The sequence below is a fragment of the Schistocerca nitens genome, chromosome 5 (assembly GCF_023898315.1).
Source record: "Schistocerca nitens isolate TAMUIC-IGC-003100 chromosome 5, iqSchNite1.1, whole genome shotgun sequence".
Classification (NCBI taxonomy): domain Eukaryota; kingdom Metazoa; phylum Arthropoda; class Insecta; order Orthoptera; family Acrididae; genus Schistocerca; species Schistocerca nitens.
In genome coordinates this window covers 387,530,783-387,549,388 of record NC_064618.1, presented here as the reverse complement: position 1 = coordinate 387,549,388, position 18,606 = coordinate 387,530,783, and the positions used below count along the sequence as shown (strand labels likewise).

The 18,606-nt window shown below is 43.6% G+C and overlaps 1 protein-coding gene across 1 annotated transcript in view; it reads left to right on the top strand.

Annotated features, from left to right (window-relative positions):
* Positions 1–18,606, top strand: part of LOC126260487 (opioid-binding protein/cell adhesion molecule homolog) — a gene marked incomplete at its 5' end in the record, with an annotated part of 226,515 nt that overhangs the window by 81,279 nt on the left and 126,630 nt on the right. The window contains one exon of the mRNA XM_049957814.1: positions 4,360–4,518. Coding sequence (XP_049813771.1) covers positions 4,360–4,518 — 159 coding nt within the window. The remainder of the gene's footprint in view (positions 1–4,359; positions 4,519–18,606) is intronic.

Sequence of the window (18,606 nt, the reverse complement as noted above, 5' to 3'; positions counted from 1 at the left end):
GTGCTGAAGTTACATGCGCCCTCTCTTTTCGGCATAATGAGAAGTGTGGCGACTTCGGCGCCGCCTGAGACATCGGCACCGCGAGTGTTTTCCGTAAGCAAATTTATAACATCCGATTTTGGTGTTGATGTCTGCCGAGTAGGGAACCAGGCGACCTCATCTGTTTTACTAGAGCCCATGCGGTCCAGCATACAGCTAGGAGATTAACGGAAAGATCGGTGCAACACCTATAGGTTGGAGAACTCAATCTTTGCCCAGGTACTGGCTCTCGATACCTCAATAGCCCCGGGAAGAGTACAAGGGCGTATCCGAGAATGTTTCATTTTTCGAAATTTGTGATAAGGTCTTATGGGACCAAACTGCTGAGGTCATCGGTTCTTAAGGTTACATACTCTTTATCTAACTTAAGCTAACGACAACACACACACACACCCATGCTCGAGGAAGGACTTGAACCTCCGACGGGGGGAGCCGCTCGAACCGTGACAATACGCTCCAGACCGCGCGGCTATACAGCGCGCCGAGAAATATTTTACAAGCTTCAAGCAAATTTTTTCTTTTTGCTCTTCTGACTGGTTTGATGCGACCCGCAACGAATTCCTCTCTTCATCTCGGAGTAGCACTTGCAACCTAGGTCCTCAATTAATTGCTGAAAGTATTCCAATCTCTGTCATGGTTCAAATGGCTCTGAGCACTATGGGACTTAACTGCTGAGGTCCCCTAGAACTTAGAACTACTTAAACCTAACCAACCTAAGTACGTCACACACATCCATGCCCGAGGCAGGATTCGAACCTGCAACCGTAGAAAAAAATGGCTCTGAGCACTATGGGACTTAACAGCTATGGTCATCAGTCCCCTAGAACTTAGAACTACTTAAACCTAACTAACCTAAGGACATCACACAACACCCAGCCATCACGAGGCAGAGAAAATCCCTGACCCCGCCGGGAATCGAACCCGGGAACCCGGGCGTGGGAAGCGAGAACGCTACCGCACGACCACGAGATGCGGGCTTGCAACCGTAGAGATCGCGCGCTTCCAGACTGTACAATCTCTGTCTTCTTCTACAGTATTTGCCCTCTACAGCTCCCTCTACTACCATAGAAGTCATTCCCTCAAGTGTTAACATGTTCTATCATCCTGCCCCTCCTCCTTGTCAGTGTTTTCCAGATATTCTTTTCCTCTCCGATTCTGCGCAGAACCTCCTCACTCCTTATGTTATCAGTATACCTAATTTTCAACATTCGCCTGTAGCACAATATCTCAAATGCTTTGATTCTCTTCTGTTTTCCCACAGACCATGTTCACTACCATAAAATGCTGTTTTCCAAACGTACGTTCTCAGAAACTTCATGCTCAAGTTAAGGCGCATGTTTGATAGTAATAGATTTCTCTTTCCAGGAATGACATTCTTTCCAGCGGTAGTATGCTTTTGTTTCCCTCATTCCTCCGTCCATGATTGGTTATTTTTCTGCCTAGATTAACTTCATCTACTTCGTGAGCACCAATCGTGATGATAAATTTCAAAATGGTTCAAATGGCTCTGAGCACTATGGGACTTAACATGTGAGGTCATCAGTCCCTTCGACTTAGAACTACTTAAACCTAACTAACCTAAGGACATCACACACATCCATGCCCGAGGCAGGATTCGAACCTGCGACCGTAGCAGCAGCGCGGTTCCGGACTGAAGCGACTAGAATCGCGTGGCCACAACGGCCGGCGATGATAAGTTTCTAGCTGTTATCATTTAGTTCTCCTTACTTTCGTCTTTCTTCGATTCGCTTTCAATTCGTATTCTATACTCATCAGACTCATCACTCCCTTCAAAAGATGATGTAATTCTTCTTCACTTTCAGCTAGGATAGAAATGCCATCAGCGAGTCTTCTCATTGATATCCTTTCACCTTGAATTTTAATTCCACTCATGAGCCTTTATTTTATTTCCATCATTGCTTCTTCACTGTAGAGATTGAACAGCAGGAGCGAAATACTACATACCTGTCTGACACCTTTTCTAATCCGAACACATCGTTCTCGGTCGTCCACTCTTATTACTCCGATTTGGCTCGTGAACATATTGTATAATACCCGTTTCTTCCTATAGTGTATCCGTATTTTTCTAATAATTTCGAAGATCCTGCACCATTTGACATTGTCTACCGCATTTTACAGGTCGACAAATTCTATAAATGTGTCTTCATTTTTGTTGTGTTCATAGTCCCTCGTAGTCAGCGCGTACACAACTTTCCCACTAGAGCGCGGAGACGGACCAAATTCTGCTTCCGCCGATCCGTGTAATAATATGTAACGCAGCCAATGAGATTGCTCCTAACGTAGAACCTTTTCTCCTCGCGAATCACACTCGCACGGTGATACATGAACGCACGAGGTATTATAACGACTGTACAGACCTCCGATTTGTCAGTCTGCATTAGTCTGTACCATTCTGCATTTGTCTGCAACAGTCTGTACGAGTTCTACATTTGTCTGTACCAGTCTATAGTCAAGTTTCAGTCTGCGCCCAATAAGATTACCATATTCCTGTACATAGCCATGAAGATAAATGTATAGACACTTTTGTCAAGTATCAGAGATATATGTGAGAATAAGATTAACATACCAATACCAAAGGAACTTCAGATTGTCAATTGTAAATAGCATCCAGAACCAAGTTAAGTAATTTTTATGCTTGTTATTATTTTAATAAATGTTCGTGAAAATTAATCAAGTTCTGTTTAAAGTTGGTCACCGTCAATGTGCTACTCTAACTGTGCAAGGGGCATTTCTATCGTCTGACCTAATGGCAGAAGATAAACACGCCACGATAAGACCACGAGACATATTGCTGACACTCGCCTACTTCGTTAGAGCGTGTGATGTAACAAAATAAAAGTGATATTGTTATTCAATGGAAAAGTTGGAATTTGAGATTTCGCTTACTGTTTTATCAATCACAATTGGCGTAAGAATCATGGATTGACTATTGTCATAAAATATTGCATTATGAAATGTGAATAGTCTTTAAGTGCAGTTTCGCGTGGCTTGAAGCAGTCACAGTTAGCTTGGTATTGATTAAGAAGTTGCATTATCGCCTATGTAATTACTTCATGATCGTAGGTACAATCATACCCGGTTGTGAAGTTATTGTTAAGAGAAAACAATTTCCTGAGGGTTCAAAATGGTTCAAATGGCTCTGAGCACTATGGGACTCAACTGCTGTAGTCATCAGTCCCCTAGAACTTAGAACTACTTAAACCTAACTAACCTAAGGACATCACACACATCCATGCCCGAGGCAGGATTCGAACCTGCGACCGTAGCAGTCCCACGGTTCCTGACTGCGCGCCTAGAACCGCGAGACCACCGCGGCCGGCTAATTTCCTGAGGGACCAGAAAGTTCTTAAGGGCGCAAAAACAACTGTAACATCACACAAAAGGGAAATTCAATGTAAAAGCTGATGCAAGAAGACAATAAAACAGTTTCCTTCTTGTCAATATAACATGCACATTGGACTTCTGATCTTGGTGTCTGTAATCTTAGCAAAATGCATAATTAAAATGAAAATAATACTGAGGATATGATAGGAATTAGCACTGCTAAATTATCCAATATTTCCAGATCAAATATTTATTATAAGTAAAACATATATCGCACCTTAATCTTAGTACTACAATGACGGTAGATTTTTATGTCCATTTCATGTCCATTGAGCGCTCTTTTATATATATAGCCATTGTCCTCTTGAGTCGCTCGTGCGTCGTCACGATAAGTTATAACAGTTCTTCTTTCCACACTTCAATCAGACGGAACACGTTTTTATTTATTTAGTAAAAAATTATATCAGACCGCCACAAATCTGCGTCCGTCTTACTTAAGAAAAACAGTACAAGTCTTTAGTGCTCAAGGCTTCATTTGTTATCCAGCGAACAAAATAATGAAGGATCGCATATCTATCCGTATTTTTCTGTTTATATTGCCGCCCAAAGACGACGAATTACATTATTTAGAAAATTCCACCGTCGCTATGCGACGCCTTATTATACAGTAAACATTCTTTATAAACAAGTATTTGCCTTCTGGCTGAAAGTGTTAACTATTTTCTGTTTTAATGAAGCCAAAAATAGCGAATGTCACAAGCGACAAGTCAAATAATCTGATGGTGTGTGTACTGAAGGTCTTACAGTAAGCACACTACAGTTTTTCTTTAGGGTTGCTTCCACTATCAACCGCAACGTCAGAATTGCCTCTCCAGTGCTTTTACCTTTCCTAAAGTCAAAGTGATCGCCATCTAACACATGCTCAGTTTACAGCGTTACAGTGGCATTATTATAGGTAGTGTCCGGTTGTTGCAGTGCCGCCAGACATCCTGGACCAGCCGACGAGCACGGACCTGGTGGTGCGCGAGGGCGACAACGTGACGCTGCGCTGCGCCGCCACCGGCTCGCCGCAGCCCACCATCACGTGGCGGCGCGAGGGCGGCGAGCCCATCCCCGCGCCCGACGGCGGACAAGGTAGCCAGCCAGCCGGCAGCCGCTAATTGTCCGTCTGAGGCGCCGCCGCTCGGCCGTGAACGCGCATGCGCCGCCCGCGCCTCACGGCGAGTGCGTCCTTTAGTGATTATCCCTGCCGGCGCCACTCGGCTGCGGCGCCGCGTTAATGAGGTGTTCGCAACGAAATGGGCAGCGTCGGCAAGCTGCCTCTCAAATGGGAACGCGCCACCGTCTGTGTAGGCGGCGTGATGCCCTCCTGCGCTGTTCTGCGGAGACGTGTTCTCCTCTGCATACGCGGGTGCAGTGTCACACCATTCGCGACAAATAGGAGCAGCAGCGCAGTTAACAAGGCGACTCCGCCGGCACTGTGGCTTAGTACACCCATGTGCAGAAAATAGCGGAACACCTTGGACGACTAGAGATAGGACGTTCATGTTCAGAGGACATGTACATTGTTGTTGTTGTGGTCTTCAGTCCTGAGACTGGTTTGATGCAGCTCTTCATGCTACTCTATCCTGTGCAAGCTTCTGCATCTCTCAGTACCTACTGCAACCTACATCCTTCTGAATATGCTTAGTGTATTCATCTCTTGGTCTCCCTCTACGATTTTTACCCTCCACGCTGCCCTCCAATACTAAATTGGTGATCCCTCGATGTCTCAGAACATGTCCTATCAACCGATTCCTACTTCTAGTCAAGTTGTGCCACAAGCTCCTCTTCTCCCCAATTCTATTCAATACCTCCTCATTAGTTATGTGATCTACCCATCTAATCTTCAGCATTCTTCTGTAGCACCACATTTCGAAAGCTTCTATTCTCTTCTTGTCCAAACTATTTATCTTCCATGTTTCACTTCCATACATGGCTACACTCCATACAAATACTTTCAGAAACGACTTCCTGACACTTAAATCGATACTCGATGTTAACAAATTTCTCTTCTTCAGAAACGCTTTCCTTCCCATTGTCAGTCTACATTTTATATCCTCTCTGCTTCGACCATCATTAGTTATTTTGCTACCCAAATAGCAAAACTCCTTTACTGCTTTAAGTGTCTCATTTCCTAATCTAATTCCGTCAGTATCACCCGACATAATTCGACTACATTCCATTATCCTCGTTTTGCTTTTGTTGATGTTCATCTTATATCCTCCTTTCAAGACACTGTCCATTCCGTTCAACTGCTCTTCCAAGTCCTTTACTGTCTCTGACAGAATTACAATGTCATCGGCGAACCTCAAAGTTTTTACTTCTTCTTCATGAATTTTAATAACTACTCCGAATTTTTCTTTTGTTTCCTTTACTGCTTGCTCAGTATACAGATTGAATAACATCTGGGATAGGCTACAACCCTGTCTCACTCCCTTCTCAACCACTGCTTCCCTTTCATACCACTCGACTCTTATAACTGCCACCTGCTTTCTGTAAAAATTGTAAGTAGCTTTTCGCTCCCTGTATTTTACCCCTGCCACCTTCAGAATTTGAAAGAGAGTATTCCAATCAACATTGTCAAAAGGTTGCTCTAAGTATACAAATGCTAGGAACGTAGGTTTGCCTTTCCTTAATCTTTCTTCTAAGATAAGTCGTACATTAGCTCCGCAGAAATGATTATCATTTGAACCAAGTCGGCCCGTGGGCAACAACACCTTCCTGTATAATGTGCATGCGGCTCTCGTTGTCGCTATAAACCGTAGATAATGGGCCAGTGTGACTTGAGCAGAACTTGCAGGATGTCTCGCAGACTTATGAGCGAATCATGCCGTCAAATCAGTGAGTTTGAAATAGGGCGCATTACCGGCATGAGAGAATGCGATGCATACATCTGGGAAATTGCTGCTCTGGTGGGATTTCGGCAGTGCAACGGGTGTGTGCGGAATGGTTCACGGAAGGCCGTAGAACATGACGAGATGCCCTCCCGCCGGAGATTCTAGTCCTCCCTCGGGCATGAGTATGTTTGTTGTTCTTACAAGGGAACCTCCCCATCGTACCCCCCTCAGATTTAGTTATACGAGGGCTATCTACATAGTAGATATCGTTTAGGAATTAAAAATAAATAAAGTATTGGAAATTTTTTTAATTATATACAGATGAAAGCCACACTTAAATACTACTTTTCTACACAGTTTCCATTTAAATTAAGGCACTTATCGTAGCGATGGACGAGCTTCGAAATTCCTTAGCCATCAATCACGTGGTTACCTCTTCTTTTGGGACAGAAAAAGTGTGATTTTTGTGGATTTCCTGGAAAGAGGCACTACAATAAACTCTGAAAGGTATTGCCAAACTCTGCACAACCTCAGAAGAGCAATACAAAACAAGCGCAGGGGAAAGTTGGGCTCAAAGATCTTGCTGATTCACAACAACGCCCGGGCCCACACGGCAAATGCCACTCGTGAAGTTTAAGAGATAGAGAATGGCATTAAACGCGATGAGCTGTACGTCAAAACCATTGACAAGTAGGAGAGATGGGATTATTGAACAAGATGGTCTATATTACGTGCCATTAGAGGGATCTGTAGAAGGCAGTAACTGTAGGGTGAGACGGAGACTGTAATATATCCTACAAATAACTGAGAAGGTTTGGTGCTAGTGGTATTCTGAGATGAAGTGTTTGGCAGTATTATATTCTTCTCTGAAGAAATTTTCGGCCGTGGATTAAATATTTCAGGTATAATTTATTATAGAACGTTTTGGCGCTATCTTAGCCAACTAATGACTTCTCGAACGACTTGAATCTTTTAAGTGGGAGTTGTTTCCTCATCCGCCGTACAGTCCCGACCTGGCACCGAGCGACTTCCACTTATTCCCAGCAATGAAGAAGTGGTTGCCTATGCAGCGTTTTGATGACGACGCACAGCTTCAAGAAGAGGTAACCACGTGGTTGAAGGCGTAGGCGGCCTAATTTTACGACTAACGAATTTCCAAGCTCGTCCATCGCTACGATAAGTGCCTTAATTTAAATGGCAACTATGTATAAAAGTAGTATTTAAGTGTGGCTTTCATCTGCATATAATAAAAAAAAATTCCAATACATTATTTATTTTTAATTCCAAAACGTAATGAACTTTGTGGATAGCCCTCGTAAGTTGGCACAGTGGGTAGGCCTTGAAAAACTGAACACAGATCAATGGAGAAAACAGGAAGAAGTTGTGTGGAACTCTGAGAAAAATAAGCAAAATATACAAACTGAGTAGTCCATGCGCAAGTCATGCAACATCAAGGATAGTGTGAGCGTGGTCCCGTGGTTAGTGTGAGCAGCTGCGGAAGGACAGGTCATTGATTGAAGTTTTCCCTCGAGTGAGAAGTTTAATTTTTTATTTTCAGACAATTTGAAAACGTTAAAAACATATGTTTTGACAGAGCACAAGGAAAACTGTGCGACTGTGAAACTGTTGCATTCATTTGTTGCAGTTCATGTGCCAAACTCTAATGTTTTCATCACTTTTTTGGGAGTGATTATCCCATCCACAAGAAAACCTAAATCGGGCAAGGTAGAAGAATCTTTTTACCTATTCGCCAAGTGTACAAGTTAGGTGGGTCGACAACATATTCCTGTCATGTAACGCACATGCCGTCACCAGTGTCGTATAGAATATGTCAGACGTGTTTTTCTGTGGAGGAATCGGTTGACCTATGACCTTACGATGAAATGTTTTCGGTTCCCATTGGAGAGGCACGTCCTTTCGTCTACTAATCGCGCGGTTTTGCAGTGGGGTGGCAAAACACAGACACTAAACTTATTACAGTGAACAGAGACGTCAATGAAGGAACGGACAGATCATAACTTTGCAAAAAGAAATAGAGTAAATTTTTCACTCGAGGGAAGATTCGAACCAACAACCTCTCGCTTAGCAGTTCCTCACGCCAACCACGGGACCACGGCGCTCCTCAGCTCACACTATCCTTGATGTTGCATATCTTGCACATGGACTACTCAGTTTGTATATTTTGCTTATTTTTTTCATAGTTCCACGCAACTTCTTCCTGTTATCTCGATTGATCTGTGTTCAGTTTTTCAAGGGCTATCTACTGTGCCAAATTATAACTAAATCTGTGGGGGGTGCGATGGGGAGGTTCCCTTGTTAGCATAAGTTACTTTAAGATTTGTGTAAGACTAGGGACCGATGACCTCAGCAGTTTGGTCCCTTACAAATTCACACACATTTGAACGACGTGATGGGTCTGGTAACACCACCTAGACCACCCTCGAGGAGCCTCTTACCTGGTCCGAATGACATTGTGGGACAGATCTGCGTCCTTCCCGGCTCTGGCGCGACAGTAATAATAATGTCGTGTGACGAGGGCCTCCCGTCGGGTAGACCGTTCGCATGGCGCAAGTCTTTCGATTTGACGCCGCTTCGGTGACTTGCGCGTCGATGGGGATGAATGATGATGATTAGGACAACACAACAGCCAGTCCCTGAGCGGAGAAAATCTCCGACCTAGCCGGGAATCGGACCCGGGCCCTTGGGATTGACAGTCTGTCGCGCTGACCAGTCAGCTACCGGGGGCGGATTGCGGAACAGTAAAACAGTGTAACACTTCGTGCGCTATCAGAGGTGACAGACCGTCGCCGTTTACTACGGCATGGAAAACGTGCGAGTCGTTCATTTCTCCGCTTACCTTTCACGAATGTACAAAAACGTGCTAGACGGCAGTGGTGTACAGAACGACATCAGTGGTGACAGTAATGGCATCAGACAGTGTTTTCGGACGAATCTAGGTTCCGTTTCTTTGAAAATGAAGGATGCATTTTCTTTCGCCGCAGACGGGGGGTGCGGCATCACAGTGATTGGATTTGCACAAGACATACAACGCCAACTCAAGGCCTTATAGTGTGAGTGCCATTGCGTACAATTACAAATCACAGTACATGAAAGACATCCTGCGACCTGTAGTCATACCTTTTGTATCCCGCCTGGTTAGGCGGTGCCTGGATCTGCTCCTGCGAATTCCTTCTGCAATATAGACCGAGAGTGAAGGAAGGGATTAGGAGCAGGAGAGGTACTGCATGTGACTTTAACTCTTATAATAGAGTCAAAAACACAAGTAAATATCAAATGCATACATAACTTTGGCTAGGATGAGCACGTAGGTGTAGCCGTAGTCCATGTCTAATCCTGTGAAGTTACGATGACTTTTTTGTATAACCTCAAAACTAACAAATACTCGTTTCTGTCCAAACTTTAACTGAACGTAACTGATACCAATCCTCAATAGCAAGCTAGCCCACTCGGTAGTAGAAGCGATATTTCCAGGCCGTCTGCTCTTGATGAAATGGGGCGAAATCAAGACGGCACTCCCTGAGCTCCGCAGCGTCGGCCACAGGGCGCTGTGATCGGCGTAGTTAGTCTTCTCTCGTAGAGCGTACACCTGCGTTGTGGCATCGTAACTATCGACGCCACAATATCCTTTCTGCACAACACCCCAGTCGCCATTTTTCAGCTAGACAATGCACGACCAAATGGTGCTTCACGAAAACGTGCCTTCTTGGTGTCACAGGATGTCACAACGTTTTGACCTGACCCGCCAGATCACTATTTGTCGCCAACCGAAAATGAGTGGGATGTGGTGAAACGACGGGTGCAGCGCTGTTACTCAGTGGGAACCACCGCAAATGAACTTTGAACCTGGTGAATGCAGCATGGTTAGCTATAGCACAGAACGCCATTCCCGTCTTCTACGCGTCGATGCCATCATGCATCAGTGCCCACGGTGGATCTTCTGATTACTACGCAACTGGATACATGCTGAACCGAGGTTGAAATGGTAATCATTTGTGCATAACACACTAATGTACATATCCTGTGAATATGAATGTCCTATTTATAGTCGTTTCTTCTGAACATGAGTGTATATACCATATTTTATACAAGTGTGACGATGCTAAGCTGATTTTTTATTTATCTTTCTATGTGTCCGTTCTATTTGGACTTGTTTTTAAAAGAGACCTGAAGACGATCTTTGCTGACCGAAACCTTTAGTATGAGGATCTAAATATTTGTGATCAGAGACGGGAATAGAGAAATGTATTCTACAATTTGTGTATCTATTCGTGAACATGCCGTAGCTTGTGAAATATTTTGTCCTCGTCTTTTTTCAAAAATGGTTCAAATGGCTCTGAGCACTATGGGACTCAACTGCTGTGGTCATAAGTCCCCTAGAACTGAGAACTACTTAAACCTAACTAACCTAAGGACAGCACACAACACCCAGCCATCACGAGGCAGAGAAAATCCCTGACCCCGGGAATCGAACCCGGGAACCCGGGCGTGGGAAGCGAGAACGCTACCGCACGACCACGAGATGCGGGCGTCTTTTTTTATATTTCTCCCCACTATGTTTCATATAATGATGGTTTCTATTGCCGGCTGACGGCATCAAAAGAAGCGCTCGCAGAGTTTTTCGCATGGAGACAGTACACCTTTTTTTATTTTCTGAAAGTGCTGTAGCGCAGCTTTTAACTGACACGTATGGATGTCGCAAGAACGGCTATTCGGGAAAAATTTAAAGAATTCAGAAACAAGAAATTACCTCCTAAGCTATCTAAGTTTCTATTTCGATGTTGTTTCGATCATTACTACTAAAGTTGGTTCGGTGTAGCTCTTCATTCTTAACGACAGTATCTTCTTCACCTCAACATCTTTCATCAACTATTTGCGTAGTAAACTTACCTTCACCTGCAGTTTCCAAGAAATATTCCATGTGTTCGATGTACTTGTTCTTCAAGGCTTTTGCAGTTCTTATTCGGTCAAACAATCTTGACATTATTCCCACGTGCTAAAGCCATCTCAAGCACAACTGCCTCCTGTACTAGTGAATCTCAAAGTCTACAAATTGTTTGATTTACATACCTCCCATTTTCATTATTTCATATTCATACAGAGCTTGAAACATTGCTTTTGTCACTCTTTTTGTGTTTTCAGGGTCTATATTAACTGGAAGCACCTATTACTTTTTAAAGAAAGCTCTTTTGACACGTCTAGTACTTGTTACTTTGTGTTTGTCGCATATTTGTTCTTCACCGACTTGTATGCATCTTATATTTGTCAGCTAGCATTCGATTCATTCAATTTTCAATCCCCTTCAATTTTTGACCACATTCGGGTACCATTGGCGTGCCATCAGCTGATATTTTTTTCCCGTGGAACATAGCATTTATTTCAAGATAGTATTCAATTAAAGTACCCAAGTCGTTCGAGCAGTCATTAGTTGGCTAAGATAGCGCCAAAACGTTCTATAATAAATTATACCTGAAATATTTAATCCTCGGCCGAAAATTTCTTCAGAGAAGATTATAATACTGCCAAACACTTCATCTCAGAGTACCACTAGCACCATACCTTCCCAGTTATTTTTAGGATAAATTACAGTCTCCGTCTCACCCTACAGTTACTGCCTTCTACAGTTCCCTCTAATGGCACGTAATATAGACCCTCTTGTTCAATAATCCCATCTCTCCTACTTGTCAATGGTTTTGACGTACAGCTCATCGCGTTTAATGCCATTCTCTATCTCTTAAACTTCTGCTTGTCACTTCAGCACGTATACATGAATTATTGTTGCTAGCGTTTATTTGCTATTTATTCTACATAAAAACCTTATAACTGAATTGAGTAATTCACTCTCCACCCAATCTTGATGTTCACATGAAATTCCACTCCCGTTGTACTATTTTCTTCTGTTGCTGATATTATCCTAAACTTCTTTGACCAGACATCCCTACCTTCTTTTCATTTCATTTCACTTTACTGACCACCACTACTCTTAGACCAACCCTGGCATTTCCCTTTCTTAGATTTTCTAGCTCCTCTACCATTTTCGATGTTCTGACACTCCACACTCTGACACGTAGAATTTTATCCAATCGTGTTTTTTTTTTTTTCGTCTTTCACCAAGGAGAGACCATTATGACCCCTTTTTTAGTTACAGGCCACTTCTGTTGTGTTTACACTATACGTATCTTCAATCGAGTGGAGTCCATTGTCTTCTGCTTTCTCCTGCTATTGATAATTTCTGACTGTTTCGCTTTTTAGGTGCAGTTTCCGCACTCAAAAGGCACGAGGCTATCGTAAACCTCTATCCTCCCTCCGTCCGCTCTGACAAATAGGTTGGCAGAACGCTGGTGATACCTTACACAGGAGGTCTTCTGCCCCCATTACCGATAATTTGTATTCAAAATTCTAGTAGTGGACGTGGAAAAGAGGACCGTCTTTTAACAGAACCTGTCGTTGATCTCTAGATGAACAGAGAGTCGCACATGATTGGAAGGAAGAAGCAAATGATGGAAGATATATTGGTCACATTCTGGAGACAGAATCATTTCTAGGGAACAACGGGGGTCAAGTGAAACTGAACTTGTCCTGCTCTATGAACGCAGTCGTAATGTCTGTGGAAAGATACTGCAATCCTCGTATGTCGTTAGCTGATTATTTGCGTCTGTAGACGAATTAATATAAACGAATACTGGGTTCGGCGGTAGTGATCTCCTTCCGAATTTACTCTGTAACCAAGCTGACAAGATCTAAATATGTCTGGTCACGTAAGAAACCAGTAATCACTCGGAACTGTGACTAAAATTATAATCTATTACTTCCTCAGTTTTTAATGAAATCAAGCAACATGTGGGTAGAGAAAGCAAGGTTGATGTTCCCTGATTTCTAGGAGACCTATGCTACAGTTCTGAGCTGTCACTTGGTAAACTATGAGATATCAGAACAAATATGTGATAGGATTGACGATTTGCACACAAAAATCTTCTAGAATGTCGTTTGTAATGACGAAACACCTTCGGAAGCGAAATTAATATCTGATCTACCCCAAGGAAGTTTCTAATACTGTTAAAATGTGTGTGAAATGTTATGGGACTTAACTGCTAAGGTCATCAGTCCCTAAGCTTACACACTACGTAACCTAAATTACCCTAAGGACAAACACACACACCCATGCCCGAGGGAGGACTCGAACCTCGAACCTCCGCCGGGACCAGCCGCACAGTCCATGACTGCAGTGCCTTAGACCTAATAACGTTACCGTTCATTATATGTCGATAACACCTGGAAGATAACGCTGCTTAAAGTTGAGCACAGATGATGCTCTTGTGCATAAGAAAGTCGCCTTGAGTGAAATGAATGGACAAAGACATTTCTTGTAATGACTGACAGGCAAATCACAAAATAAATGTGTTGTAACATTTGTAAATAAATTATCTTATCGTCAGTATCCGGATATTCTATGTAATGCGGAACTGACAAATAGATAACACAGGAGACAGAACACCTAGTACAACATACTGTCCCAGCAGTAGAGGAGGAATAACAGCACCGTGTCCCGTCTGGAATGCTCAGTGACTTCGAACGTGGACTGCTCATTGGCTGTCACTTGAGTAGCCCATCAGGAACATTGCAGTCCTTCTGTTCGACTGCTGATGAAGTGTCAGTGAAGTTCAAACACAAAGGAACGGTAGCTACTGAACCACGATCAGACATACCTCATTTACTGTGTTGGGGTTTCGTAGCCTGCCGGACGGAGTTGCGGCTGGTGTGCCAGATTAGTTAATTAAATAGGTCTGACATCTAAGAATAGCCAGACTCCTAAAGGATAAGTAGCAAAGTAAGTAATATTTAAAGATGGTATAGGCATGCGTATTCAAATGCAGAGATATGTAAACAGGCAGAATACGACGCTGCGGTCGCAGCACCTGTATGACAACAAGTGTCTGGCGCAGTTGTTACATCGGTTCCTGCTGCTACAATGGCAGTTTATCATGATGTGAGTTTGAACGTTCTATTATAGTTGGCGCGCCAGGGATGGGACATGGCATCTCCGAGTTGCGGATTTTCCCGTACGACCATTTCATGATTGTACAATCAATATCAGGAATCCAGTAAAACATCAGATCTCCGACATCACTGCGGAAAAAGATCCTGCAAGAACGGGACTAACGATGACCGAAGAGAATCGCTCAACGTGACAGAAGTGCAACCCTTGCGCAAATTGCTGCAGATTTCAACTTTGGGCTGTCAACAAGTGTCAGTGTGCTAACCGTTCAACGGAACATCGTCGATATGGGTCTTCGGTGCCCACTCGTGTACCCTTGATGATTGCACGCCTCGCCTGTGCCCGTCGACACCAACATTGGACTGTTGATGACTGGAAACATGTTGCCTGGTCAGACGAGTCTAGTTTCAAATTGCATCGAGCAGATGTTCGTGTACAGGTATCTCCATACCTCATGAACCATGGGCCCTGAAAGACAGCAGGGGACTTTTTAAGCTGGTGGAGGCTCTGTAATGGTGTGGGGCGTGTGCAGTTGGAGTGATATGGGACCTCTTATACTTCTGGATACGACTCTGATAAGTGACACGTATGTTAGCATACTATCTGATCACCTGCATACATTCATGTCCATTGTGCATTCCCACCGACTTGAACAATTGCAGCAGGACAATGCGACACCCCCACAGACCAGAATTGCTACAGAGTGGCTCCAGGAGCACTCTTCTGAGTTTAAACACTTCCGCTAACCACCAAACTCCCCAGACATGAACATTATTGAGCTGGCCACCAAACTCCCCAGACATGAATATTATTGAGCATATCTGGGATGACTTACAACGTACTGTGCTCCACTCCCTCGTACTTTTTCAGTTTTATGGACAGCTCTGCAGGATTCATCGTGTCAGTTCCCTCCAGCACTACTTCAGGCTTTAGTCGAAGTCATGCCATGTTGTGTTCTCGCACTTCTGCATGCTCGCGATGTTAGGCAGGAGTACCAATTTCTTTGGCTCTTCAGTGTATATACAGCTGATAGGACAGCCATGTTCAAAGCTGTAATATAACCATGTGCGTACCATGCTCCCCACCGGAGGGAAAAGGACTGACCTAGAAAAGAGATGAAATCATCTAATTTTGACGATTGATAGAGATTTCTATGGACCTAGGAATATATCTGGGCCAACCAGCTGCGCCCCATCCACCCCCCTCTCCCTCCATCCCCTCCATCTCAACTTCTCGTACACTGCGAGAATCGACGAGGAGTAAATACAGTTGTTATGTGCAGCTCGTTCGTCAGTTCCCGGTCACCTTACAAGGAAACCCACTCCTTACAGGGATAGTACACTGGACTCGCGTAAGGGTGGACGACGGTTCAAACGCGCGTCCGGACATCCTGATGTAGGTTTCCGGTGATTTCCTTACATGGTTCCGTTGGAAGGACACGGCCGACATCCTTCCCTAAACCGACGGAACCGATGAACTCGCTGTTTGGTTCCTTCCCCAAATCACCCAACCAACCAACCCAGGTATTGGTGAGTAGTATTGTGAAGACCTAAGTAATATGGGTGAGTTAAGGATAAGTAAAATAGAACTGTTTAAAGAACGATAGAAATACATCGGTCATTTGCAATAACACTGGTTTTTTATTATTCGTACTTATCCAGATATCAGCTATAAAGAGCCACTTTCAGTGCTAAAATACAAGGAAATTACAGAATCAAAATTTCTTAATCCATTTATCCATCTCAGAAAATTCTTCACATCGACTCCGGTTTGTGTTTTACAATTCCTTTACAGGTTCTTTCGAATCTGTATACTTAATTCTATATAAGATGTTCTGAATCTCAACAGCAATGAGAAATTCTCCCGGTTTTTTGTTTTGCAATGATTTCAGCGTTGCCACGCCGGATTAGCCGAGCGTTCTAAGGCGCTGTAGTCATGGACTGTGCGGCTAATCCCGGCGGGGGTTCGAGTCCTTCCTCGGGCATGGGTGTGTGTGTTTGTCCTTAGGATGATTTAGGTTAAGTAGTGAGTAAGCTTAGGGACTGATGACCTTAGTAGTTAAGTCCCATAAGATTTCACACACACACGATTTCAGCGTTTGAATAAATGTTGTCATCTCCATTTCACTGCTGTCCATTTTGATAGATTTAGGACCTCCAGCAGTTCCTTCTACTGCCTCCTCTATTTAGAACTGGAGACATTCTCTCTAGTTACGCCGGCCAGTGTGGCCGAGCGGTTCTAGGCGCTTCAGTCTGGAACCGCGCGATCGCTACGGTCGCAGGTTCGAATCCTGCCTCCGGCATGGATGTGTGTGACGTCCTTAGGTTACTTAGGTTTAAGTAGTTCTAAGCTCTAGGGACTGATGACCTTAGTAGTTAAGTCCCATAAGATTTCACACACAAACGATTTCAGCGTTTGAATAAATGTTGTAATCTCCATTTCACTGCTGTCCAGCTTTGAGGTTCGCCGATGACATTATAATTCTGTCAGATACAGAAAAGGACTTGGAAGAGCAGTTGAACGGAATGGACAGTGTCTTGAAAGGAGGATATAAGATGAACATCAACAAAAGCAAAGCGAGTGTAATGGAATGTAGTCGAATTAAGTCGGGTGATGCTGAGGGAATTAGATTAGGAAATGAGACACTTAAAGTAGTAAAGGAGTTTTGCTATTTGGGGAGCAAAATAACTGATGATGGTCAAAGTAGAGAGAATATAAAATGTAGACTGGCAATGGCAAGGAAAGCGTTTCTGAAGAAGAGAAATTTGTTAACGTCGAGTATCTATTTAAGTGTCAGGAAGTCGTCTCTGAAAGTATTTGTATGGAGTGTAGCCATGTATGGAAGTGAAACATGGACGAGAAATAGTTTGAACAAGAAGAGAATAGAAGCTTTCGAAATGTGGTGCTACAGAAGAATGCTGAAGATAAGGTGGGTAGATCACATAACTAATGAGGAGGTATTGAATAGGATTGGGGAGAAGAGAAGTTTGTGGCACAACTTGACTAGAAGAAGGGATCGGTTGGTAGGACATGTCCTGAGGCATCAAGGGATCACAAATTTAGCATTGGAGGGCAGCGTGGAGGGTAAAAATCGTAGAGGGAGACCAAGAGATGAATATACTAAGCAGATTCAGAAGGATGTAGGTTGTAGTAGGTACTGGGAGATGAAGGACCTTGCACAGGATAGATTAGCATGGAGAGCTGCATCAAACCAGTCTCAGGACTGAAGACCACAACAACAACAAGCTCTAGGGGACTGATGACCTCAGATGTTAAGTCCCATAGTGCTCAGAGCCATTTGAACCATTTTCTCTAGTTACGGAACTCCTTCTTCTCACAAAAGAAAACTTTGTTATGCATTCACTTTGTTCTACGACTCATTTTGACAGCTTTGTTTCAGTGGCCGTATCTTCCGGAGATTTGTGGTATTGGTATGGATACCGTCCAGTGGCCCAACAATGCCACTTGCAGTTTGTTGTTTGTTGTTGTGAACAATTTGGGTCATACAAATTGCTCGAGAGTCCTCACACAAGTAGCGCCTCGCCTCCCCGGGTACGTCTGATACTTTCCTATCAGAGGTGCAGAATATCTTACGTTTTTCCATGAGGTCTGTATCATCTCCGTTATTCACGCTATCAATCCAAATCCACGCTCCCTGAGAAACACAACGTACCACCGTCGCGTCACATGGTGGTCGATGAAGCATAACCACAGGTTACTGTTGCAGAGGACTGGCTGAGCTCACCATTCGCCAGCTCAGGAGTCCTGGGTTCGCCAGACCATACCAACAAAATTTTAGATTTTATGTGGCAGAATCCGAGAGGCATGTGTGGCTTATCAGATGCGAGTGAGGCAGAGGGTGGTGCCGCCGTTTTCTGTGTAGCTGACGTCAGACATATTGTATAAAGTCAGACAATTCGTATCGTCTGCGGGGGACTTGCTTAGCTTTTGCAAAGAGTTGGAGGTTGTCGTTTCGTGGAGCGACAGTGCAAATTTTCATCTACATTTACATGATAACTCTGCATTTCTCTCTTTAATATTTGGTAGAAGAACCACTTTCAGAGTATTTGTCGACTGTTCCACTGTGGAATACCACGTCGAAAAACAGAGCACTTAAATCTTTACATGCGCTCTCTGATTTATCTTAGTGTATTATGATGGCAAGTACTGCTGCACGTGGGAGTCAGTAAAATGTTTTTACATTCCGGGAAGAAAGTTGGTGACCTAAATTTTGTGAAAATATCTCGGGGCCACAAAAAAGCCTTTATTTTAATCTTGCTGACCAAAATCCCTATCATGTACGTGACAGCCTCTCCGCTATTTCGTAGT